Genomic DNA, 27,771 nt, shown 5'->3' on the forward strand with positions numbered 1-27,771 from the left:
AATGCAAAAAATCATTACGATATTAAGATTATGTTCCATGAAGATATTGTAAATGTTTTACCATAAATATATAAAAATGTATTTAGAATTAAGTAATGCGTGTCGCTAAGGACTTTAGTTTGGACAACTTTAAAGGCGATTTTCTCAATATTTAAAATTTTTGCCCCCTCTGACAGATTCCAAATTTTCAAAAAGTTGTATATTGGCCAATTATTGTCCTCAATTTCAAAAAATTACCCTTATGACTGGTTTTGTGGTTAAGGGTCACATATAGAGACCTCTTCACACTGATTGGTTGGATTACATGACAATGCTCTTCCCGAACTTAGTTAAATAAACTTGATTTAAGCAAAATGTGGGCATTTGAATACTAAGAAATGTTAGAATTCACTGAAAATGTCATGCTGGTAATATTATTTAAAATAAAAATGTAACTAAATATTTTAATATTTTTAAATTTTAAGATACGTCTGTGCAGGTTGTTTTCAGTTTGGATAGCTCTTAAATTTATTTTAGTCTAGGACTAGTTTAATCCCTGTCCGGAAAACCGCCCCAAACAATGTTTTTTATAGGATAAGCCAAACTTCGAGAAAAGTTGTTGCACATCTTACATTTAGCTTAAGGTTTGATTTTCTTTAATCACCTTGATATGATAGACAGATGTATGAGCGTATCAAAATCATCAAAAGTTTTTTACAAGACATTGTGGTACAGTGTTGCATAACTCACAAATATTATTATTCATAAATTGTTTCTTGAAGTCTTCAAGTTTTTTCCTGTCCTGTTTTTGGCAGTTTATAGACATACGGGACAAATTTCGATTCACAGACTGATCCATAGTATTAAATGGCAGTTTTTAAAAATAAGAGAAAATCAATTCCATAGGAATTTCTTCAGACAGATCTGTGACTTGGTCCCAATGCATCGCCTGCCGGTTCAGATCCAGGGCAGGATGAATCATTGACAGATGTCTTATATTTTATGCTCGAAGATCAGACAATTTTTGAATGACTTGCTGCACAATGTCCAGTCCCTGAGCCCATCTCACGGTCTCTTCAAAGTGTAGGTTCAGTGGAACACAGTATGCCTCTTTCCTCAGTTCGGTAAACTGACAAACTGCTAAAACACTTGAAACTCCGACAATAAGCAGGAGAAGGAGTTTTAGGAGGAAAGAGAAGAACAAGGAGCAGATGGACCGCTTGCCTTTGGCCACAGATTCTGATTTAGTCTTTTTCCCTGTGGAGAAGTCAGTGTAATAAAACAGGTCACAATAATTCAATATTTATGAACATGAAGTATAAATTTCTATATTTGACAGACACTGGAATAATAAACATGTCTCTGTGGTGTAAACATACCTTGATTTTGAGCAGCTTTCTTCTTTTTCTCTTCCCTCTTCTTTTTCTGTTGTTCTTGTGCAGCGAGAGCAGCCATCTGAGCCTGATACTCCAGCCTCTTCTTTTCTTTCTCCTCAGCTTTCTTCTTTTTTTGTGCCTCTCTTTCTCTGGCTTCCCTTTCTCTCTGCTTAGCTTCTTTTTTCTTTTCTAGTTCTGTAAGGAAATAAAAATACATGTACATAATTTAAACAAAAAGTTGTGAGAAAAAAATATTTAGGATCCAGACCTATTTCAGGATTTCAGACTTTCTTGGTTTATTGAAACTTTTTCAAGTTAAGGATAGCAGCTTGAATCATCAGGTTTTGCACAAATATGTGTTGTCCATGCCAGCTTAACTACTTGTTTTAATTTCGAGTTAGCATTAACATTTAATCAGATATGATAATAAAGCATATTTGGCGTGCTGTCCGAGGGGAGGGACTCCTCTTTCTTTAACTGCTGAAAGCGAGGCAATGGGGTGGAGGAGGTATGCTGCAAAAACTATTATGGAACAGAAGTGAGGGCCGGTTATATGTGACCCTGGTCTGGACCACAAAACCAGTCAAAATTTGCATGGGTATATTTGTAGCAATAGCCAAAAATAGATTGTATGGGTCAAGATTCTCGATTACTTTTATGCAAAAATCATTTGGATATTAAAGGAATATTCCATTTTCTTAAAAGAAAAATCCAGATAATCCACTCACCACCATGTCATCCAAAATCTTGATGTCTTTCCTTGTTCAGTCGAGAAGAAATTATGTTTTTTGAGGAAAACATTGCAGGATTTTTCTCATTTTAATGGACTTTAATAGAGCCCAACATTTAATACTTAACTCAACACTTAACAGTTTTTTTTTCAAAGGACCACAAACGATCCCAAACAAGGCACAAGGGTCCCACATAGCGAAACGACTGTCATTTATGACAAGAAAAAAAAATATCCACCTTTAAACCACAACTTTTTGTCTAGGTCCGGTCCAGCGCAACCTAACGCAAATGCGTAGTGACGTAGGGAGGTCACGTGTTACATATATGAAACGCACATTTGCGGACCATTGTAAACAATAAACTGACACAAAGACATGAATTAGTATCAGTTGACATACAACAACGTAGGAACGGTCCTCTTTCAACACACTTGTAAACACTGGGGCGGAGTTTCGTGTTCGTCCTCTGTGACCTCTTGACGTCATGACGTATTGCGTGGGGTCACGCTGGCGCATCACGACACGATCTAGACGAGAAGTTGTGGTTTAAAAGTGGATATTTTTTATATTTCTTGTCAAAAATGAAAATCGTTTCGCTAGATAAGAAAATTGAATATTCCTTTAAGTAAAGATTATGTTCCATGAAGATATTTTGTAAATTTCTTATTGTAAATATATAAAAATGTATTTATAATTTAGTAATATGTGTTGCTAAGGAATATTTAGTTATGTGTTTCTTTATTTTGGACAACTTTAAAGGTGATTTTCTCAATATAATTTTTTTTTGCCCCCTCAGATAGATTCCAGATTTTCAAGTAGTTGTATCTTGGCCAAATATTGTCCTCAATTTAAGAAAATTTACCTTTTTGACTGGTTTTATGGTTAAGAGTCACATATAGCGACCTCTTTACTCGAATTGGTTGGATTACATGACCATGCTCTTCCCGAACTTTGACTAAACTTGATATAAGCAAAACATGGGCATTTAAATACTAAGAAATGTTAGAATTCACCTAAATTTGAATCTGAAAATGTCATGCTGGTAATATCATTTAAAATAAAAATGTAACTAAATAGAATGCAAAAACATTTGAGTTTACTTAACCTCCTAAGACCCGAGCTTTGGTTTGGCTTGCATTCTAGATTTTTTCCAGCTATTTCGGGTTAGGAAGAACCAATAAATAACCGTATATTTTTCTTTGAACATGAAGCAGTGTAATGCCGCGTTCCAGGCAACCTGTAACCCATAAATCACAACTTCAAAACCACGACTCACGACTCTGAACTGGGAGTGCATCAATCTAGCATGAATTCACGGGTGGGAAGTCATGGGTTTGACTGCCGTTCCATTGCACTTTCACGGGTAGAAGGTTGAAAAACCACGGGTTACAGGTTGCTGGAACGCATACTCCCAGTTCAGAGTCGTGGTTTTGAAGTCGTGATTTACGGGCTCAAAAACCTGCCTGGAACGCAGCATAATTGTCCACATTTGTGTACAACAGGTTCCAGTTACACAGAATTAAGTATTATAGTGCAAACCACAAAAAATGTGATGGCCACGTATGTGAACACACCAGGTCTTTGGAGGTTAAACATTATTCACAACTGTGGCTTAAAGTCAGACTATCAGTCCCCACCTCTCTCTTTTAACAATCGACGTTCTCGCTCTCTGTCTGCTTCCTCCTGCAGGACCTTCATGTGTTGGAGAACCTAAATATAGACAAATATATATCATTTTTTATCTTTAGGGCCTTGAGACATTAGTGATAGTTGCAAAGCATCAAGATTATTTACTCAATCACTCTCTCTGATACTTTATTATTTCACTTACCCTGGACGCACACTGTTTGCATTGTTTTTCATCTAAGCAATCCCCTGCAGTCTTGGCCAGTGTTGGTTCCAATGGGTTATCCTTTAAATCCAGCCATTTTAGACTCTACAATAAATAATTTCCTCATCATTTACTACTGACAAACATATTAACATAAAAATAAAAGTAAGTCAACGCATGGTATGTATGTTCTAATAGGTGAGATCATAGATAAGTATAATAAAGGCTAGATGTGTTACGTCTCTAACGTCATCACCTGGCGGCCATCTTACCACAGGCAGCTCGCTCACTTGTAGCATTGAGTTTTAATGGTGCAGGTACTTTTAAATGACCATAACTTGCTTAATTTTCTACCAATTTTCAAACCGTTTGGTTTCTTACAAACTATATTAACGTGGCTATAATTGCGGATGCTTTAACATGTTTAATGAATTTTTTTTGTATAAGTATGCAGTGTCATTGGTACATCTTTGACGTTTATAACAAACCAAACCGTTTAAAAATCGCTAGAAAATTAAGCAAGCCATGGTCATCCAGAAGTACATGCAGCATCAAAACACAATGCCACGAGCGAGCGATCGCCCCGTGGCAAGATGGCCCCCAAATGCGAACGTTCCACTCAATTGGCCAGCAGCCCGGGCGAGACATCTAGCCTTTATTATACATATCTATGGTTCAGATGATACTGGTGATGCCAATGAGACTCTGTACCCACCCTGAGTTGCGAGAAGCTGACCGGAAGCATTTTTAGTTTGTTATTGTATAAATCCAGATGCTGAAGGTTACTAAGTTGTCCGAATTCTTCTGGCAAGCAGACTAGCTGGTTCTTGCTGAGGTCAATTTTGATAAGGTGAGTCAAGCTACAGAATTCAACCTGGTGGAGCAACAATAACAATGGATTTTAACAAGGTAACTTGTATATAATTGCAAATTAAAGGTAGATGTTATAAACTCATAAACATGGGAGTTGCTACTTACTGTCAGGGTTGTGAGGTTATTACAAGACAGATCCAACTTTGTTGCCTTTGGAAATGCAGCCTGCACAGAAATCAATGCTCAATTGTCAAATGCTCAATACAAATTAATTGTAAATTGTCTTCAACATTTTTATAGACAGGGTTTATAAACACACTGGGGCTACTACAGGGGATTAAAACTTCAGTATAAATAGTGATAGCACAATCTCAGAGTAAAGTTTAATTTACAAGCTTGAAGACTTGAAAAGATTTCCTCTAACATTGCTGCTTGGTAAAAATAACTTATTGTACTGAAGACTTACCAGCTCCCTTACTGGCACCTCTGTAAGGTTACTGAGACTGAGATCAGCCTCATTGCCATCAATGTTGTCTTTAAGGTTCTCAACTTTGCCTTTACTCATGTTGATGTTTTTTACTGGATACACAAAAATACAAGAAAACATAATGACTTAAACACGTCGAATAAGGCATCGCTTTGTTAAATCCCAAAAAGAATGACTGTAAGAACTTTTGACAGCTAGATGATTGGAGCAAAGTGAAAGAGTTTTCATTGATAAAGCTGAATCCAAACATGAGCGATCTAATATTATATCTAATTGCAACGAGCCAAAGTTATTACCAGATAAGATGCTTAGAAACAATCCAGATTCCGGTGTTGTGTAAGTTAGATGAACAGAGTCCGTCCACAGATTTACCACTTACTGCGATGGATGAAAATCCACGTCATTGCTCGCGTGTGCCAGGATGAGCTGCTGACAGAGCGTCTCGTGTGTGGATGAGCGATCGTTGTGAGCGCCACCTGGCGACTGGAGGTCTCACTCAACTGCAATGCTTTTCCAAATTTAGCGACTTTTCAGATTTTTTTTAAAAGATAGCTCGCGATAATCCAGCTACGTTCTGGACAAGCTTTTTTCACTCTTTTCACTATGCAACTTGCATTGAAATGTAGGTCTGGTCAACTTTCTTAGATTTTGCAAATAATAAACAAAAAAGGTGATAGAATATAAAGAAAATAGCAACTACATATAATTAAGTGGAATAAAAACAGAATTTCAGATTTATGATTCAGTATTTTAGATTTATGTAAATGTAAATGAAATTTCCCTAATAGAATCAGTACAGTGCGAAGTATTGCTTTCTATACTCTTTGGTATTGCTGAACGTAACTGATATCTCAATGACAATTGCAGTGTGAGCACATGCGATTAAATTACACATGTAAGAACAGAAGCCATTCGCTTATCTGATATTTTGCCATATATAAATGTGTGTTTTCAAAAATATTTCAATATATCAGTTTTCTGTTGGAGATAAAAACAACGTGAGAGCTCCCTCTTTTGGTCACAAGTAGAATTTTGCAAAGTGCAACCCAACCGTCCTTACTTCTGTTGTCAGTGGCCGTCTCTCAATCGCATCGTTCGCATGTCTAGGCTGCATAGCATACGTCATCATCAAGCCTGGTTAAATGAGTATTACATTCGCAAGTCATAAGCATATTACAAGAATTTAAGATTAACTAAGAATATAGTCAACTTTATAATTGTTAATGCTCGAAAAATAATACGTCTTGATGACTGCAGCCTACAAATGCGACCTCCGGAGGCTGCATCCTTCGGATTGAGAAACGGCCATTCGGATAGGACGATTATAAAGATTCAAGGATTACACTTGAAAAAGACCGCCATTTGACAAAATTGTGGTTTACTTTATGTAAACGTGAGTGTTTAAACTATAAGGAAAGTTAACAACGAGTTTTTATAATGAGAAAACAGTACATTTATGGTTTTACGTCAAATACCGTAGTTAAATTACTGTAGTAAAACCTACGGTTATTTTATTATATAGGAATGTGTGAGTATGCAATTTTCTTTTTGACAATTTGTATTACTGTTTACTGTTTTTCTTGGACATAATAGACTGTGATTAATTAAGAAATAATGTCCGAGTCATGCAGTCCATCCTCGTCCATTGTCAGATTGTGAGAGTCATCATCAGACTCATCATCCTCAGCAGTGACAGTGACAGGAGAGGTGAGGCAGACCACGTGACGGGGGGTATCAGGACAGATTAGTGAATAGGTAGGAGTATGTCTGTTACTGTCTGGGCAAATTGCTGTCTCTCGGTCATTTGAGACTGACCCGATTTGAACCAGTTTCCCCCCTCTGCCCGGTGACCAGACTGACTTTATAATACACCCTCAGATGCTCGTGGACCTGTAATGGCTCTGCTCCGACAGTCCATGCAGGCAGAACACTTTGATGGGCTATCTCTCCTCTACTGGTAGGAAGTGACATTATATGCTTGTTATCTTGGCTTAAGTGATTTTTAGATTAAGCAAATACTAATGTCTTTAGTGCTCAGTATGTTTTGTTGTAGTTTTTGTGTTACAATATATTGCATGCCACATGGATTTCATGTTTTTATGGATTTTAAACAGTTTGTCATTTAATGTGCTTGAATAATTTTTCTCTAATGGGCATAAAATCATGTAATGTAAATTAAATTGCATTCATAAGGCATTGGAGAATAATTAAAACCAACCAGCAGGAAGCGTAAAGTACAAAAACAAATAGGAAGCACCCTGCGTGTATGCCTGCGTGGGTTTGTTATGTTTCCTGAGTGCATATCCTTACATGGCTTATGCAAGGTAAAACAGATTAGGCATAATTAAATGATCAGTTTAATGCTGGATCATCTGTAACACAATCTCAGGCACAATGTTTGAGCTTTCTTTGTTCAGGGTGACTTTAAACGTAATGAGTATAGCTCTCATGATGCTTTATAATAGCACAGATAACGCCTTTGTAGACAAATGTATGTACTGTACAATATAAATCTTTTGTCATAGATGAAGACAGCTTTTAACCATACACTGAGACAGAATATTCATCTTAATGATTATTATTCTAAGTCTCTTTGTTGATTAGTCTATAGTGACAATACGATTACAGTGCATTGTGAAAGCAAACATATACTAATTGTAGAGATTAAAACCAGGTCAAATACAGTACACCACCCGTAAGGATAGTTTGTACTTATCTTTCTGTTAAGTTCAGTCTGACCGTCACATGAACTTAAAGAAACTTGCAGTCGGTTCAATCTTTAACTTTTGCAACTTTTTTTTGCCTTTTTTTTACATCTTTTAATGGTTTGACTTGATATGTTCTTTGCATTAATATATACTGTCTACATTTCATTTAATTGATTTCCTTGTTAAAAGTCATATACCCTAATATGATGACATTTTTAAACAAATTATTAAATTACTTTATTAACTGTGCTGTGAGGTTTTCGTGTTATGAAAAGAAAGAAAATGATCAGAGCTTTATAAACATCATGATGTCCCAGATAAAGGCAAACCATTATATTCTGTTGATCTCTGTCTGTTAAGGGGATTAAATGCAATAGAGATCTGTCTGTTGTTTAACAGATTGGATACATACCCTGTTATAAAGCCTTTACTGCTGTAATGTTTACCTATGTGGTTGAGTTATTTTGAAATGAACCCAAGCACAGTAACCTACTTCCTACATAAGCACTTCATATGTTGTATGTTGATTATTTTTGGTTTAATAATTCCAGGTTATAGTTGATTATTTGTTTTGTTGTCAGAGTTTCTTTATTCATAAAGGCAATATAATGGGGATTAATGTTGTATAAACTTTGTCCAATAAATATGCTTATTTTTAGAAGAGTTTGGAGTATAAATAACTTTGATTGTAGCTGTTTTTTTTCAATAGGAATATCTCTTGTACTAATATTTAAGGGAATAACTGCTTTTCAGGACAATAATGGGGCCACATGGCATCAATCGAGCTGTGGAAAGACTAGATTTCACAGACTGTAAAAAAGGACTTGGTGAGTACCAACACAACATCTTTAAATGCATTATAATATTAATAGAAAATGCATGTATGGATCTGTATGCATCTGTAATTTTTTATAGACCATTTCAAAAGATGTAAACAACACTGGTCCAGAAACACTTCTTGTTTCAGTTTGTGACTGTTTTTTTTTTATTTCACACATATATCATTATCTTTAAGATCTTGTTTAACTTTTTGACTCAGTTCTAAATGTTCTGTTGGGTGTATTTTATCACTAGTTTATCTAGTGTTAAAAAACTGAAACAGGAAGTGCTTCTGGACCAGTGTTGTTTACATCTTTTGAAATGGTCTATAGTTACTTTGATGAAATTTTTCACCCCAACTGAACCAAATATTAAATGAATCCCATAGGTGTGAAGATTATTGGGGGCTACAGGGAACAGAGTGGTGAAGAGTTTGGTATTTTCATTAAACGGGTTTTACCAGGTGGCGTGGCGGCACAGGACGGTATGTTCTCTCTTCTAAACCCCAAATATCATAAACAAAATAATCTGCATACAATCTGGGAATAATGGATGATGTCTTGTTTTCTCTTTTAGGGCGTCTTAAAGCGGGAGACCTTATTTTAGATGTCAACAACATAAATTTAGGGGGTGTTACAACTGACAGGTAATGTTTTCCAAATTATTCATTAAACCAGTTTATGATGTTTTATGCTTTATATCAGGACACCTAAATAAACTAAAGAAGGTCAAATAACTCCCTAGGGACTTTTCTTTTTATTAGGGCAGTGGAGATTCTTCGCATGGCATCTGCTGCAAATCACATGTCTTTACTGATCGTTCGTGATGAAGCTTCAAGGTAAACTGAAAGTTTTTACATTCAATTTTTAAATTTTTTGAGGTCTCTAAAGATAAAAAAAAATCAAAGTAATCTCAAATAGTTTTACTGTTAGTTATACAGTAGATTGTTGATCAAAATATTTAGTATATGCATGTGATTCGAGGGATTTGGTTGGTGTTTCAAGATTTCTTTCAATTATATAGAGAGTCGTATTTCTTGCCAATATTTGGACATCATGTACTTAATCCTGTACATGGATCAGTACTGTACGGAGCGTATTGATTATTTTAAATGTATAAATAGTCTTAAACCATTAAGTACATTATAGTCTTTAGTGCTTAATGGGACCTTTTGCACTTGTTGTTGTGTGTTGACGAGAACAATTTCCTAAAACTTTACATTTCAATTAAAAAAGCAACAAAAAAAGATTTATTTACCTTTGTTTGGCATTGTAGAACTGCTCGATATTGACGTAAAATATAATGTGCGATAACTAGCTACACTGAAAAAAATTATTCATTCAATTTACTCAATTTTTTAAGGTAAGTGGCTGCAATCACTTTATTTAAGCTACATTTAAACAAAAGTTTTTTTTGTTTTGTTTTTCTAAAAAAAATTTTGTTTAAATGTAGCTTAAATAAATTGAATGAGACCACTTCCCTTAAAAAAATTAGTAAATTGAATGAATATTTTTTTTCAGTGTAAATGATACGTTATAAGTATAGGTGGAGGTGCTGCAATGGGATTAGCAAGAGAGTGCGGCTTTATAGTTTTTAAATATGATTTAAATTAATTCAAACTATTTTAGCCTTAAGTTACCCAGTCTACCCATTAAAATATTAAAATTAGACAAATAAAATATGAATTCTCATATTTCTATTTATTGAATAGCTCAGATAAAATCATAATTGGCTCTTGGCTGGAGGGGCAGTGCCCTCCCTGCCCCCCCAAACTCTGCCTATGTATACACGATAAGCAATACAATAATGCTTTAATCTCTAAAATCAGTTTGATAAATAAAACATATTTAAAAACTGAAAATGATACAACAATGTAAATGTTTTACTTTGTCTCACCCAGTCTCTCTGCTATCTGCATCAACCTAAAACTTTGCCAAAACGAAACATTTGGAAGTATTAAAATGATTTAGTTATTGCAAACCATTGTGATATGTGCATCTGTGATGCCCATATATCGATATATCTTACAGCCCAGCAGTCCCAAAAGTAGAAATGTGAAGTTGTTTTTTTAAATAGATTTAAAAGAATACTTATTGTTGGCATATTTTTAATAATAATAAAACCTTTTCATTTAGATGTTACCACCGGAAAAACACTTTAAGTTTTGTTTTAGTAGTCTGTTAGCCAGGCATCTCTGTTTTAAACAGTTGTCAGATTCTTCCTATCAGTTTTAGTTTAAATGGATCTGGCATTTTGCTGGTCTCAGTGACTTCCTGACGTGCACTTTTGCACTCACAGCTAGACGACTGTTGATGTATTCGGGCCACAAGTCTGTGTCCTGATTTGGTCCAGCTAAGGACGAAATGATTGTAAAGCTATTTTAAAAAGATTAACATCATCATTAATGGACAATCAAACAATTCAAACAACATGCTAATAGAGTAAACAATAATGTGAAGATTACAATCACATTGCTTGAAACAGTTTGACTCTTGGATAAATTTCTTTCCTTACTTTGCTAATGTAATTAAGTGCTTCTAATCTTCTTTGATGTTACTGAAGAAGTTGCATTTAATATGAATTGTCATGCTTAGGGACTTACAGGAAGTGTTTAATATGGGTTTGCTTATGATTTGTATAACAACAAACATCACATGATTACACTCTGTATTCCTGCAGCGTTCCCTCTAGTCAAGCTGATATGCAGTAAATATAGTTCATTATCCATATGGGAATTCCAAATAATGTGTACTTTCCAAAACCCACGCAGACAGAGAAACCGTAGACAGGGAAGAATCAGATCTTAGCCATATTAATTTACCCATAAAACACATGACAAGGTTTGTGTGTTGTTACACATCATAGGAGGGAATTCGCTGAACTCATGGAAAAATACGGTTCGGGCAGCAGTGCTAGTTCTGGATCAGACCGGACATCTCCCACTTCTATTTCCACAGGTATTTTCCATTGCATACATCCTACTGTATTTCATAAGTGAATGACTAATGTCTGATTTCGAGAACTTGCATGAGCTTTTCATGTTTTAGCTAACAAACAGATCATTTGGTCCCTTCCTGACATCATTGTTTCCTATTAAATGTGTAGATGTGAACTGAACAGAAATCATTTTTTAATGAAAGAGGAGCAGACATTTTGATTGAGAGCAATAAAATTGCCATCTCTTTTCTTCAGGTAAGCTGACCGACACGGCTTCCTCTTCTTCATCTTCAAGATCAACCAGTCCTCTGCTTCTGAGCCCTAAAGACCCGAATCCAGTGTACACCACCGCCGGCATTGCCTCTTCTCCTACACAAGTCTGCACGTGAGAACACTGTCGATTTGATTTAGATAGATTCATATTCAAGGGAACGTACCTAAAATAATTCCTATCTCAAAAAAGCAGCAGATTTCACGTGCCGATGCTTTTAATAGTATCATGAGTCTGAGAATTCCTGTTTTAGCCTGAATGAAAAGATTAATTTATTGCCATTGAAAAATAATCACCTTAGTAGTCATTGTTTCTGATGTTGATCCCCTGTTATGTTTACCTATCTCCCCCCAGAGACTGCATGATTCAGTTAATATGTGTTGCCAAAGAGAAAGGATTAGGCTTGGTCATCAGGGGCGGAGCTAACCGTGCGGAGGGTCCAATGGTGTTCATTCAGGAAATAATGCAAGGAGGCGACTGCCAAAAAGTATTTCCATTATTATTATTATTCCTTGTCATAAATTAGTATACTAAAAAAATGTTTTCTGAAATATTTATTCAAACTTACGTTAGAGATGTTTATAAACTTCTAAAAATATAAATGTCGCTGTGAAGGACCCTTTCCAGTCCTTCCAGAAAAAAAAATTTTTGTGATTGTTGCGGGCAAAAATCCTTGATTTTGCGGCACGTTTTCTTAAAAACAATATTTATTTTAAGCGATAAAATTGTAGGAACTTGCAAAAACTGCGGGAACTTGCAAAAACTGCGGGAACTTGCAAAAACTGTTTGCAGCTTTTCAATGATGTTTACATCCCATAATCACGTCACTTCATAACGTTCCCATGGCAACAAGGGGACATGGCTGCGCTGGTGTGAAATAAATGCAAAGCATTTTTCAACTTTCTGCTAAGTTATATGTGATTTTTGCTACGAAAATGCGGGGATTATGAAATCATGCAAGCCCGCATATTTTGCGCAAGGAAATCTGCAATTTATGCCGTGAAAGAGCGGCGTATTTGAAAAAATGCCCTCCCCCGCATAAATATTCTGACTTTGGCTGATTATGCATTAAATCATGCGATCGCATAATCACATTTTTCTGGAGGAACTGCCTTTATAGTACCTTTAATAAAAATCCTGAAAATAAATCTTTGGTTGTGGTGTGAAGTTGCGTTTCCTTTCTGTGATTCTAGGATGGGAGATTGAAGGCTGGAGACCAGATTATATCCATCAATAAAGAGTCACTTGTAGGAGTAACACACGAAGAAGCCAAAACCATACTCCTTCGTACAAAACTCAGGTTAAAACTAAAAAATTTGCCAAACTTAATGAAAAAATGAGAGCTTGTTTCTGTGTCCTACACTGTAAAACATGTATCTTCATCAAAGTTGTCCCAAGACAAGAACGCGTATTGTTTTAAGACAATGTTTATGAAAGGTTTTGATGCACTTCAAATGTTGACTAGTATAGATGGTGATAGCTCATTTTTTTAAAACTGTCTCTGTTTCACCCCACAGACCTGACCCTACAATAGAGATAGCATTTATCAGACGACGGTCTTCTTCAGGCTCCAGCAGTGGGCCTCACAGTCCCATCTCCCTTCAGCCTCCCTCCAGTACCGGCCCACAGCTCAGGCCCCCTGGACTGGGGGGAGCGACTCTTCCTGGAGGCCTCGTTCCTAAAATAGCCAACACACCCAACTCTGAAAGTGAGACACTGCCTTCTGTAGAACTTACTAAGGTAAGACATGAAAGAGTTGCTTTGAATACACACATACACCACAAAAAAAGTACAAACACAGTACCTGCTAGGTCAAGGAACTTCATCAGGGGGTCTGTTCATCCTATGATGGTCCCGCAAAAGGGTTCCTTCGATTATTGTTTATTATCAAAATATTTTTTTTCTTCAAACAAAAAGGCAGTAAGTTAATTTATAATTTTTTTATATATTTATTGGTTGGGACCTCTGTGCTAGGTCACACTTCAGAAATTAAAATGCAGTAGCTGTTTCTTAAGCACAGTTGTTGATGTTTTATTAAAGGAATATCCTATTTGTCCTTAGGTACGAACCATATTAGGAAAGCCTGAGCTAACCCCTGTGTCCTCACCTGAGAGTGCCTACACCACAGTGGCCAACTCTGGTACTGCAATTCTTTATTAAACTGACACTAAACACTAACATTTCTGTATTTAGCATATGCTTTTATCCAAAACGACTTAAGGCTGAGTCTGTTTTTTACGTGTACGCGAGCGTATGCACTAGTGTTGTAGTTCTTAAAACTGGTCTCGGGCTCGAGACCACTTTTTAAAGGTCTTGGTCTCGTCTTGGAATCGACCGCTTTTACTCGGTCTCGTCTCGGTCTCAGACAAAGAGGACTCGGAATTTTATTTCAAAACCGGTCAAGACCACAACTGATGGCACATCACAAATTTATTTTTTATCATTAATTTTATGCAGTTTATTCAGGTTTGGCATACGATGTTGGCATTGTTTAAGCATTGTTTAAGTTTCTCCCAATGACAATATTTCTAATTTTATTACTAAAAATGCCTGCATTGTGTTAAGTGGATGGCAAGTTATGGAAAGACAGTTCAGAATAAATGGTTAAGTTGATTTCAGCTCTTTAGTGTTTGTACACTTTTATTTGCTTATAGACAAAGATAAATTCCCACATATCTGAAATGCCTTTGATTATTTTATCAACTTCTCTGATGGGATACACACACTCACACACACACACACGCACACACACAGACAAGTAGTGCCTAATCATATACATATTCCACATTTTATCGTAAGTGTTTTAATGTAGTGACTTGCAATGGTCTTGGTCTTGACTTGGTCTTGACTTGGTCTTGGCCTGTCTTGGCACAGCCTTGCAAAGCATAATTTATTTCAATGCATGCGCATTGCGACAAAATCCAATGCATCTTGTGGGGTACATATTACATTCTTCTGTAGGCGTATGCAAATCTCACTCGAACATGAGCCAGTTATTGGTCAGATCACCTCGAGGACACACCCAGCACTGAAATATCCACACTTCCGGAAATAATAAAAGTAAAACTTCTAAGGAATATCATCAGGATAAACCAGGGACCCTTGCGCAAAAAAGGAACTATAAGTCCATTTAAAGCCCGGAGTATGGTCTGCTTGTACATGTATGCAAACGTTTGTGCACGGTCAAATGCACAGCATAATTTATTTGACTCATACGTGTACGCAGATGTGTATCGCATGCACATTGTGACAAAATGCAGTGCATCTCCTGGGCTACATATTTGCCTTGTTACAAAATCGGTGTACTTTTCTGATGATAAAATTTGCTTCATTCCGGCACTGTATCCTGACCCTCGTGCATGCGTAAAAACTGAACTAAACGTCTAGCTTTATTTACACATTTTATTAGTATGTGTATTCCCTATGATAAAACCCATATCTGTGCATTTTTAAACATGTACTGTGAATGTTTCATGTTTTCATACCACTGTCATTAGATAATATTTTGTCTTCTAATGCCTTCAATTCGATGCTACAAAACAATGTTCTGGGATAACCTGGATTAGTCTACCTGTTCAGTAGTTTAGATCATTGTGTGCTGATGAGATACTGGGGTGTTTGTAAGATAATCCATCTGATATGCTTCTGCTCTGTCTATATTCTGAAAATAGATATAAACATCAACGTAACGCTTAACTCTAGGTGGATTCAAGGGTAGTGAATACTGTTCGGGACAATATTTCATTTTATATACAAGCACCTTTGATAAAGCCTTCTCTAACAGTCATTTGAAACAGATTGAAAAAACAGTTGTACTGAATGGCACTCATGGAATACAAAATGAAAAAAACATTACTGTATGTTTCCAAATGTTTTTGGTGTGTGGTCAGACTAAACTCTTCAGCTGGAGGAAGACGAAGGTGTGTTGTTTAATAGATTAAGACAGCATGTACACTAACAGGTGATGGGGTAATTAAATATTTCATACAAGCCTTACACAAGTAAAGTTTAGGTTGTTCTCATGGTTTCTTGTTTTCCTATATATTTTACATAATTTTAAACTGTTGGATCTGTACTTGTGTAGAGTTGAGTTGCTTTGAACAACATGTATTGTAAAAGCACCATACATTAAATAGAAATAGAAAAGAATATGCTTCACATCATTTAAAGCTCACGTAACACACGCTGTTTCTGCATTTCTGATGTTAATCGAGTAGTATGACATCCTTTATATCTCCGAAGAGTCTTTAGTTTAATCAGATTTATAAAAGAAAGATTAGCTTTACTGAATCTTTCCGATAACGTACGGAAAAATGAAGAAGGAGGAGTTACTACCGCGGGTGGAGCGAGTACGAGTCATGCAACACTATACAACTCTTATAACTTATGATTCATTTATATAATATGCACGTGCCTATTTCCAACATAAGACAAAAGTCTTACTTACCGCATGCAACTCATGACCCGGTTGGGAAAATACAGCGCATCAAACACACACGCAAACTCCGCTGCTACCCCGGATAATAAACTATATTCATTGTTTTCATAAGGCTGGATTTCTTCTCCTTACATCCAAAAACACACTTCATCTTTCGTGTCATTGTTGAGTTTTGAAATTAAACAAAGCTGAGTGGCGTGATAAGATGTTGGCAAGTTCTAGCGTCTCCCGCTGATTGACGTGTGGGCGGGGTTTTCCGGGGGAAGTGCCCATATAAAGAAGTGATACGTATAGAAAACCCCTGAAACGTCAGTTGGACCTGTAATCGAAAAAAACTTTCAGAGACTTGTATGAACCCTGGCGAAGTGCATTTGGCACAGAAATACTCAGTAACATGTCCAACTGCTTTTTTGACACTTTGCCTACTTTTAGCATGAGGAAACAACTCTATAACTGTGTTAATAAGTCAGAATGCTTGAAATACCATTGAACCCCCCCTTTAAATTTTTTTTTTGTCATTTTGGTTTGTCATTGACCCAGTGATTGATCATAAGAGTATTCAACAGTGGTGCTTTCTTTCCAGTTTAGTCACAGATTAGGTCAGACTTTGGTTTATGAAAAAAGGCTGTGCAAATGATTTTTAACCATGTTTACGTATATGCAGCATCTGTGATAAAATCTGTTGAAACTGTATTTATATAATTATTATGTATGGATTACATAAACATATAATTATGTAGTTAGCCTTACAAAACTGATTTTCTCAAGCAGCTGTTTTTAAAAAATTATGAAAAATAAAAGATTAAGAGGTCCTATTGTGGACTTCATTAAAGTATTTGAGCATTAACATTTCTGAAGTTAGTTCTTCGTTGTTCTGTCGGCTACAATATTCTATAAAAGGATAAACAACAAATATGATATAGTCTGTAGCGATCACCTTTATGCTGTAATAATCTCTGAAAGCTATGGGTGCATGTTATTTTCAAATAGCTTATGACATTGCATTAAAACTAAAAAAGATAATCACAAAATGGAAGCATACCTCTGTTTAAGTTATGGTTGCGTAAACGGTCCTACCCAAAGTCACTCCGAGCTAAACTCAAATTAACAATCAGGCGCTCGAAAAAATGAGGATTACACACATGCACAGCTTTAACATTTCTGGTCTATCCACGCATTTTACATTTAAATGATCTGACTCAAGCCTTACCTATTTTAACGATCTAAGCGCATTGTCTAAAGCGCACAGCGCAACGTCTAAATGGGCGTGTCCGAATCCACTTTTGCTAATTTAACGACTGGAAAAATGGTTTGTGCGCCGAGTGCATGGTTGAAAAGGGTTGTTCCTATTTTTTTAATGATTAATGGGAGTATTTTGGGCATAACGTGCAATAAACCAATGAGAGTCTCAGCTCTCATCCCCTTTAAAAGCCTGTTGCACTGGCGCTATGTCTAATCCCTATTTAGATGACGGACTTTGTAAACTGAAAAACTAAGCAGAGGAAGAAGATCCCCAGTTTAAGATTAATGTTGAATAATTGTGTTGTTTTTTACTTGTATTGAAATTGTTATTTTTTTATTAAAACCTTTAAAAACCGTTTTCTTTTAGTCATGGAAGTAAAAAAGCAGACTTTTAATTGCTTTAAATGTATGGCTATCCAAAATCATCAAAAAATTATTTACAAGTATGTAAGATAATGTTTGTACTCTAAAAATACTTTATTTGTAACAAACAGGAGATAAAGAATTTACAAACGGCTCTCCGCACGTTTCAGCACTTGGACAGCGTTTTTTTTAAGCATTACTTAAAAATGTTTCTCATCTCACCATATCCACAGGTACAGAGTCATCATATACAATAAATCTGTTAGGTAGCATTTAAAAAAAAACATTTAAAAACAGATGCATTTGTTTAAAGCAAAGCATTTATTTACTTACCAGGCTACAGGTGAAGCAGCTCTTTGCGCCTTCTAACGTCTCATAATTAGTCCTCATTTATGTCCAAGAGTCTCAATCTTTTACATTCAATGGCGTAGTCTATTTTTTTGTAAAGCTTTTACATAATTCGGTGAATGTCATTTACAGCTCAAGTCTCAAACAGCTGTTTTTATATAATTAATGTTTTTTGCATCTGAACTCATTTGGTCTCTCTTTCTTTTTGCCCAGATACATGCATAACAGCTGCCTGTAAGCCCACCAATACTTCAAGACCCGCAGAACCTTTGGTTTCCAGTCCCAGCATCAAGCCTGGGAAGACACAGCAGGTCCCTTTGATCATTTCATTTAAGTTATATTTACATGTATACTTTTGTAACTTATTGTAGATTCATCCAAATCAGCTTATTCAGTACTTATATTTCATGGGAACTGAACGCATGGCTTTGCTGAATCATTTTCCAACGACGGTGTTTTTACCGCCTTTTGATATTCAGAAGATGGACACACATTGTATTTACATTGAACATCACATTGAAATGTTGTTCCCCCGCCCTGCGGCCAGTAATGATTGGTTACCCGTCAGAGTCAATATCGCTTTGATGTTTCACTATCAGGAGTTAATCCTATTGTTGTCTGCTGTTGGATAGAACTGATAGTTAGGGATTGTTTACCCAAAAAGGAAAATTCTGTAATAATTTTGTTGTTCTAAACCTGTGAATTGTGGCAACAAACACATATTTTGAAAACGCAAGCAACACACATGACACTCCGTACACATATTTTGAATTAGCGCCCCTCGGATGAGCAGTCACGAGCCGTCACTGGGATATGGGATGGCATGTTAAAGGGATAGTTCACCCAAAAATAAAAATTCTGCCATCATTTTCTCATCCTCATGTTGTTTTAAACCTGCATGAGTTTTTTTTCTGATGAACACAAAAGAAGATATTTTGATAAATTATGGTAAGCACACACCTACTTTTAATCATTGACTTTCATAGTAGGAACACAAATATTATGAAAGTAGTGATAAATGATGGTAAGGAAACAGTTAACGGTACCGACGGAATTCCATCATATTCGTTTTTCCTACTATGGATGTCTATTGTTACAGTCAGCTGTGTGCTTACCATCATTTTATCAAAATATCTTCTTTTGTGTTCATCAAAAAAAAAAAAAAAACCTCATGCAGGTTTAAAACAACATAAAGAAAATGATGACAGAATTGTTATTTTTGGGTGAACTATCCCTTTAACATGCCACCCCATATCCCAGTGGCGGCTCGAGACTGCTCATCCGAGGGGCGCTAATTCATAATAAGTGTTCAGAATGTCATGTGTGTTGCTTGCGTTTTCAAAATATGTGTTTGCTGCGTCATGTAAACCATCTGCATTGCGTGTTTTGTCAAAATAAGTGCCTGCTGCAGACTCGTCAAAACCGTTTATGATAAAAGAGACACTCACGTTTACAAAATACTCGCAAGACACTCCCTTAAAGCAATGCTAAAGAGTTTTTTTTACCTAAAAATAACGTTTCCAAAAAAGTTTCAGTCGTTCATCTACTCGAAACAAGGTGAACGGCACTTTCACATTCGCTTTGCAGCCCTCTATCGGCCAAAACCGCACTAAAGAAGTTTCCAACCGCCGGGTCGCCATCCTGTAGTTCGAGTGAAAACTACAAAAACTTGCTTTACGGCACACCTACACTCCAATCAGAGCCAGCTTTGCTGCAGTAGGCTAAATTATTTATTATTTGGACAATTCCGCTTCCAACCTGTAGGGGGAGTAAAGAGCAAAAACTCTTTAGTGTTGCTTTAACAGTAAACTCTGATTACGCATGAGATTATGCGAGTCAAACGCGAGCCTCTCTTTTACCATAAACCCTTCAGACGCGTCTGTAGCAGGCACTTATTTTGACAAGACACGTGATGCACACAGGATGTCTCGATGCGCAGGACACATATTTTGAAAAAAGAAACACACATATGACGGACTACTTACATGTTGTGACGAACTTCGCATCGAGGGCCCTCGAAAAAAGAAGTCACCGGCGGTCATTGCCATATTCACACCTCATGTGCTATGCTGAAAAATCAATAGAGACTGTGCCACAGCATCACACTGGACTCCAGCACATTTTCTAGCTCTGTTACTATAAAAAAAAACATTGTAGAGAATGGTCAGTTTTTCATATATACAGTACACAGTGGGGTCAAAAACCAAACACCACAATGAAAAAATGCGATTCAAAATATGTAAGATCAACAGATAGATTTAGGTAAAAAGAAAGGTATTTTGTATTAAATTTTACTGCACTATATCTGGGTCACCATCAAATAATCAAATATGTCACATTGAAAATAAATGCTAGGTTAATCATGGATCATCAGGTTTTGCACAAGCTTGTGGAGCTCATGCCAGCTTGAGAAAGGGGGCATGCCTAATATTAAAGGGATAGTTCACCCAAAAATGAAAGTTCTGTCATCATTTACTCACTTTTATGTTGTTACAATCCTATATACATTTCTTTGTTCTGATGAACACGAAGGAAGATATTTAGAGAAATGTTTGTAACCAAACCGTTCGTGGATCCCATTCACTTCCATAGTAGGAAAAAAGAATACTATGGAACTAAATGGGGTCCACGAATGGTTTAGTTACAAACATTTCTCAAAATATCTTCCTTTTTGTTCGTCAGAGCAAAAAAATGTAAACAGGTTTGTAACAACATGAGAGTGAGTAAAAGATGGCAGAATTTTCATTTTTGGGTGAACTATCCCTTTAAACATAATCACGTTCATATTCATATTCATCATATATTAATGTAATTTTTTTAAACAATTTAAAAATAAAATGCAAAATAGAATTCAATAGTGAGTCTCAGGTTTTATGGCACCACTTTTAGTGCTGGGCAAAGATTAATCGCGATTAATCGCATACAAAATAAAAGTGATTATTGGTATAATATATGAGTGTGTGCTGTGTCTAATTATTATGTATAAATATATATACACACACATTCATGTATGTATTTAAGAAACATTTACATGTTTATATATATTTATTTATATTTTTATAATCTATATTAAATATAAATTTTAAAAAATGATATATAAATAAAACAATTCTGAAATGAATATATGAATGTGTGTGTGGTTAAATATACATAATAATTAGACACAGTACACGCACATATATTATGCAAAAAATCACTTTTATTTTGTATGCGATTAATCACGATTAATCTTTGCCCAGCACTATTTATTATATATTCATGATATAGTAAATATATAAAAAAATGTTTTTTTCACAGGCACTGGAGGTCCTGGGATTGAAACCTACTGTGTGTCAGGTTCACACTCCAAGAGAAAGACTTTTAATGAGCCCAGGACAGACAGTGGCCTATGGAGGTGAAAATAATTAATATCAGATCCTATAATATCATGCTACTAATAAATGTACTGGTAAAAAAGTGCCAACTTTTCCTTACCTCTTTTTACTTATTGAATACTTTTATTTATTTATTAAATATTTAAAATGTATTAATAATTATGCAAAATGTAATATTTATTATATAGTTATTAAACCTATATGCAAAAGTAATCTTGTTTGTTTGTAAGATTTTGACAGTGTGGCACAGGAACTCTTTAAACTACCGCCTAAGTCTAATTCAGAAAAAGAAGTAGCGAGATTGACATCAGATGATCTCATTGATTTTCTATCAAACCCTACGGTAAGGATTTATATTATTGCCGCAAAACCATCCAAATAAAAATGTGCACTGCCAAATAATCAAGCATAAGATGTTTATTTGTTTAAATGTTATTTTTTCAGCCATCATTATCAGACTGCGATGATCTGGATGATATAGAGAGATTAAGAAAAGATCACATAGAGGCCTTGACTGAGATCAAGAGACTACAGGTAACTTAATGACAACAAATAAAGCCACAACTGAAATGTTGTCTCATGCGTGACATTCATTCATGTATTATTCACTGCGCCTCTCATTAATCCTATTTGCAAGAGTGAGTGCTGTTTCATGTGAAGGTATTTGTTCTAACAGGATAAGCTGGCAGAATCCCAGAGCCTTAATCGAAACATGCAACAGGAACTAACAAGTTAAACAGGTAGGCAATTCTTTCTTATACCCGTTTCACAAAGCATGCATAACCAGTATTTAACTCTGAAAATGTGTCGTCAATGTAACATCTATTTATCAATCATCTTTTGCTAAATTGATTTTGTTTAAACCATCATCAATTAATTATTCCAATCAACTTTGTACCACGTGCATGCATTGTAAACCATAACGTATACATACGGTGTCTGATTTTCTTTTTGTCTTTACCTGTGTCATTGCACAGTGTTAGATACGCCACCATGGGGCGCTCTGGGTATACGCTCATATGCTGTTAGGTGAGCTGCAGGTGTTGAAGATGCGTGATCTTCTTAGTAGCAAAAAAATATTAATCAGAAGATACCATACTATGAGCAATATCCAAAATCTATTTTCATCATCTGCGTGGTATGTGTTCACCTCAGAAAGCTTGAAACACCCACGTTACCGGATGACGTTGGAGGTTAAGTATGTCCTGTAGGATGGTTTAGGATGGCACCCTGTGTTTGAAAATAGTTCTGCTATATGAGTTATAAAGACATGGGCTCTCACCAGCCTTTGAGTTTTGTCTCACAGCCTCAGTAGATCTTGTTATTTAAATCCAAGGAGCTTTAGTTTTTATTCAACCTTCATTTGAGTGTCAAGGTTTTATTAGACTGTTACTAAGGTAGCAGAGCAAGCCTGAGATCAGAGATATCATTATAGTAAGTTGGCTGGTTTTAGTACAGCTACTCAGAGTTAAGGCAAGTATCGGTATTATTTTCGCTCATACTTTACAAACATGCATTTGGGAGACAGTTTTATCCAAACCGATCTTACTTACAGTACCAATAAAATGGATACCTTGTATGCACTACATGCAGTGCTGGGGGTAACGCATTACAAGTAACATGCATTACGTAATAATATTACTTTTCTGAAGAAACGAGTAACACATTACTTTTTAAATGTACACATTAATATTTGAGTTACATTTTTAAAAAAGTAATGCAAGTTACTTTTTTAGTTTAATTAATTTGATAAAAAAATAATGCACTGAATTAAACTAAACTTATGCACGTCACATTATGCACTCTATACGTACACGCCTGTGTGGAAACAATTTGAGTCAGAAATGGCAGGCCAGAGCTCAACATTTTTGTGATAAAAGATGCAATTTCTGAATGCAGAACTTTTCAGTCATAAAAACACCTGCAAGGCCTGAAAGAGATCAAGCCTCAGCAAAGAAAAAGTAATGCAAAAGTAACTAAAAATTAATGTAAGCATTGCTTTCCATGAAAAGTAACTAAGTAACACAATTAGTTACTTTTTTTGGGAGTAACTTAATATTGTAATGCATTTATGCATTACTTTTAAAAGTAACTTTCCCCAACACTGACTATATGTGTGTTCCCTTGGATCAAACCCATGCACTTTTGAACTGCTAATGCAATGCTCAACCAACTGAGCAACAAAACAAAGTCTTTAAACGAACGTTTAAAGACACAGAAATGGAAACAGGCAACTTTTCATAGTACTACTATTAGTAAAACCGCGTCCACTAGGGGGAAACGTAGTCGGCGATCCACTTTATTCTCCTTAAAGACTGGGTTTTACGGCTCGACAGCTTATAAAAACTTATTTCTGGGTTCTTTGGCTTGTTAGCTGTACATATTGTCACACAGCAGCTTTTAGGCATTATTCTGTTTTTTGTTATAAGCCAGAAATGACAGGAGGCGGCCTCTCGCAATACAAAGTCAATGGAGACGGTTGGATCGCTTTCCCCCCCGGTGGGCGTGGTTTTCAGGTTATGACGCGCTGCGCTCTGTCTCTATTACTGTCCACTAGAGGTCTGCACGGGTCCACTTAGATCCGAAAACCCGATCGGTCCAGTCGGGGTTAAAATAAAATTGCCACTAGTTCGGGTCGGACTCGGGTCTAATTTTCTAGGGTTTGTTTCGGGTCGGGTCTTTCTTTAAAAAAAAAATGATTTAAGCACGTCGGGTTTGGGTATAAAGTGATTTGGGTCATTTCGGGTCGGGTACATTTCTTTGGACCCGAGAAGACCTCTACTGTCACACACTGAGCCTGCAACTGGTGTCACTGGTGGTACTGGTCTTCTCTTGTCCTCTGCAATTCGTGGTTGACCTTATGAGATGATAAATACAAGAGAAAATTCTAGCTCTAGCTTCTCAAAGATTCCTACAAGAATGTTTGGTCAGCTGTCTGATGCCCCGTGGCGTTTTGTTTGGTGTAGAGGTCAATGCAACTTCTGTCTTCCGCTTTCCCAGAATGCTTTGCTCTATCTAGCACAAGTCACAGCTGCTCTCTCCTGGAGCACTCTCCTGCAGTTCATGACATATAAGCGCTAATACACGTTTGGCGCTCCCCGTCGTTTAAAGCCGAGGCACTGTATGTTTCTTTACAGCTCAGTTCTGTATTGAATCCTTTCTGCTCTCCTGACCCCCACCCACTCTTTGCCGTCTATATCTGCCATTAGAGCTACAGGTAGGCTGATGGGCTTTTCAGCATTGAAGCAGCAGGCTTTTAAACCTTCTCTTTTAAGAGATCTGGCTACATCACATCCACGCAGTGCATCACCGGGTACATTACAGCAAAACGTGTGCGAGGGCAGACATGACTGTTGTGAGGTGTGACTGTCCATGTGGCTCTTCATTTTAACCTTATCTGTACATTGGGGTTAACGTGGAGAGTGTTTATTTTTGTCCTTAGCCCTGTGCGTTACTTTAAAATATTCTGGATAAATTATTGTGCGCTAATTCATCCACTTTCTATTCTGTGAGGATGTAAAGCACAGTGGTTGTTGTATCTTTATGCAGTATCAAACATTTTTTCAATTAAATTGTATTTATATAGCGCTTTTCACAATTGTTTAATTGTTTCAAAGCAGCTTTACATTAATAGATGCAGGAGAAAACACACAAAATCGTAAACATAAGCAGCTGAATTAAGCTTATGGCATGAATTATGGTTAAGATTAACCGTACTAGCGAGCATAGTCATAATGTAACATATATGAAAGGATGCTAAGTTAAGCCAATGTCAGCAGACGCCCCAGGGGTTGAAAAAAAAATACTTTGCTCCCTTAAAATTTTTTGTTAAATCAACTCAGATTTACAAGTCATGTCAACAGAGATGAGTTGTCACAACTTATAAAATATAGTTGAGAAAAGTCAACTTAATTTTATATGTTATAACAACTCATCTCTAGTCAAGATAAATAATAGTATGTTGAAATGACTTGTAAATCCGAGTTGATTCAACAAAATTTTTTAAGGCAGCAAAGTATTTTTTACAGTGTAGGAGAAAAACAGTGCAGGAAAAGTCCTAGGAGAGAAAAACCCTTGGGAGAGAGCCAGACATAGCTGATTCTATAGAGCAGTGGTTCCCAAAGTTTTTCGCTGTGCGCCCCCCCCCCCCCCCCCTTGTGTACAGTGCATTCCTTTGTGGCCCCCCAAAGAAAATTTGTGACAAAAAACTGTTCTAAAACTCAACATTTTAATTTAAAAAAACATTAAATTATAAAAAATATTACTGCTTTTGGTTAGTAGGCTTATTTTTTTTAGGTTTAATTACACAGAATTCATTATAAATTAATGTATTTCATAAAATGTCATAAAACTGGGGCCCCCCTGGCACCATCTCGCGGCCCCCAGTTTGAAAACCACTGCTATAGAGGATATATTATATAATAGGTACGATTTTATACAATTTTATGGAAATTAAAACATAATACATGTGTGTGCATTTGGCAGATGCTTTTATCCAAAGAGACTTACACAGTGCAATTATTTTTAATCAATAAGTGTGTTCCCTGGGAATTATACACATGGGCTTTGCATTGCTACAGTATAGGGTGATTCTTGCGAAATTAGACTTATGAGGTGTCATGAAACATTTTGATAAAAAAAGTAAATGCAAAGTAAGACTATCAAAATAAGCAGCATACAGTTACAATCATCTCTTCATGTACTATTTTGCACATGATTTCAAATTATACAAACCAATTTTGTTGTTTTTTCCGCATTTAAAGGGAAAATTTTCATTGCCGCAACCTGTCCATGACTGGATTTGGGTTCTTTGACATGGAAATATTTACAATTTAAAATCTAAAAAATAAAAAGCTTCAGTGCATGTTATACTATAAACATTTACAGTAAAGAAAGATGTGGTATTTGGTGATTTGGTAAATGTAGAGACAATAATAAGGAATAAAAAAAGTGTCCAAGAAAAAATTTCTTATCCTCCGCAACAATTTTCAAACATTGTTCAAGCCCTCAAGAAACTAACATTTTAAAAAAAAATGTTGGAAGGGACATAATTGACTGTTACACTCAAGATGGCTACCAGGTAAGCAGTTCTTATTTTTCTCTCCAGATAAAAGTTGAAATTTTGTTTGTCATAGTACCTAGACAACTTTTTAGTTCTCATTACCAAAACATAAGTTTGTAAATGAATATATTTAATGTAATATCATGTTGCGGTAATCATCATTTTTGATAATGATATTTTTAAAAATGTAAATAATTCTATAGGAAATATTTTTAAATCCTCTAAAAATAATGGTTATAGTAAATTCAGACCTGAATCTTATATGTGCAAAAAAAAGTTGGACACCTTTTAAGTCTGGATTTTGTGAGAATCACCCAGTACCAACTGAGCTACAGGCACAGAAAAACAGAAAACTATTGTACTATACTACAGTACATTCAATTCGTACTTTCTTCACCCAGAGTGAAAAGGTTTTGCTTAGATGTTGCTTTCTCTGAACTCAAGAGGCGTTTTACATATTTCTCTGTAAGATACAAATTTCTGAAGAGTGCATGAAGAGCTCAGATGCAAAAACCCACATTTTCTTGTAAATGCAAATTGTTAATGGAGTCTGCCAGCAAACCAGTATTTCTGAATGACCTGATGCGAAAATATTTCATGAACGTATAGTACGTGCAAAGAGCATTCGGTTAATATCATGATCTAATTTTGAAGGGAGGTGGCATTTAGAGGCTTTTTCACCTGAACAACTCCTATGTCGTTGAATTACAAATAAAATAAAATTGCATAGGCTGTAACCAATGCAGGATCTTTATAATAGATGTCAAAGTCTTATGCATTGATGTTAAATGGAAATAAGTGCTAATTTACTTCTCTCCAGAGAAATATGAGTCAATGTACGATCTATCAATCCTAGTTCATTAATGGGCAATTTTTCAATTTTTTCAATGGGCAATTACCTGTACTCTTTTCATAGGTTATCTCTAGGAGTGACACCTAATAGTACTAATAATTATCTACATGTATGTTTCTGAAGCTTTAATGGGATCCGT

The 27,771-nt window shown here is 35.9% G+C and overlaps 2 protein-coding genes across 2 annotated transcripts in view; one reads left to right on the top strand and one right to left on the bottom strand.

The window, feature by feature from the left end:
• Nucleotides 1–612: 612 nt before the first annotated feature.
• On the bottom strand, nt 613–5,673 carry lrrc59 (leucine rich repeat containing 59). Its single transcript, XM_055176620.2, has 8 exons — nt 5,514–5,673; nt 5,197–5,309; nt 4,896–4,955; nt 4,633–4,791; nt 3,918–4,022; nt 3,724–3,796; nt 1,359–1,550; nt 613–1,236 (listed from the first exon to the last, which is right to left on the bottom strand). The coding sequence occupies exons 2-8, from the start codon at nt 5,293–5,295 to the stop codon at nt 980–982; spliced, it is 945 nt and encodes a 314-aa protein (XP_055032595.1). The 5' UTR covers nt 5,296–5,309; nt 5,514–5,673; the 3' UTR covers nt 613–979.
• Nucleotides 5,674–7,025: 1,352 nt separating this feature from the next.
• Nucleotides 7,026–27,771, top strand: part of stxbp4 (syntaxin binding protein 4) — a 31,857-nt gene continuing 11,111 nt past the window's right edge. Inside the window, exons 1-17 of the mRNA XM_073867059.1 lie at nt 7,026–7,174; nt 8,679–8,752; nt 9,133–9,228; nt 9,321–9,390; nt 9,508–9,582; nt 11,610–11,701; nt 11,937–12,066; nt 12,307–12,439; nt 13,146–13,252; nt 13,470–13,692; nt 14,014–14,092; nt 18,557–18,654; nt 21,641–21,737; nt 21,948–22,060; nt 22,162–22,251; nt 22,394–22,448; nt 23,184–23,194. Coding sequence (XP_073723160.1) covers nt 7,113–7,174; nt 8,679–8,752; nt 9,133–9,228; nt 9,321–9,390; nt 9,508–9,582; nt 11,610–11,701; nt 11,937–12,066; nt 12,307–12,439; nt 13,146–13,252; nt 13,470–13,692; nt 14,014–14,092; nt 18,557–18,654; nt 21,641–21,737; nt 21,948–22,060; nt 22,162–22,251; nt 22,394–22,448; nt 23,184–23,194 — 1,605 coding nt within the window. The 5' untranslated portion in view covers nt 7,026–7,112. The remainder of the gene's footprint in view (nt 7,175–8,678; nt 8,753–9,132; nt 9,229–9,320; nt 9,391–9,507; nt 9,583–11,609; nt 11,702–11,936; nt 12,067–12,306; nt 12,440–13,145; nt 13,253–13,469; nt 13,693–14,013; nt 14,093–18,556; nt 18,655–21,640; nt 21,738–21,947; nt 22,061–22,161; nt 22,252–22,393; nt 22,449–23,183; nt 23,195–27,771) is intronic.

This window comes from Misgurnus anguillicaudatus, chromosome 4 (genome assembly GCF_027580225.2).
Source record: "Misgurnus anguillicaudatus chromosome 4, ASM2758022v2, whole genome shotgun sequence".
Lineage (NCBI taxonomy): Eukaryota > Metazoa > Chordata > Actinopteri > Cypriniformes > Cobitidae > Misgurnus > Misgurnus anguillicaudatus.

Excerpts from the sequence above, each read along its gene's own strand:
- lrrc59 (XM_055176620.2), bottom strand. The coding sequence starts at position 5,295 with ATGAGTAAAGGCAAAGTTGAGAACCTTAAAGACAACATTGATGGCAAT. Across the intron at positions 3,797-3,917 it reads GCAAACAGTGTGCGTCCAGG|GTTCTCCAACACATGAAGGT; the intron begins GTAAGTGAAATA and ends GTCTATATTTAG. Across the intron at positions 1,551-3,723 it reads TCGATTGTTAAAAGAGAGAG|AACTAGAAAAGAAAAAAGAA; the intron begins GTGGGGACTGAT and ends ATTTCCTTACAG.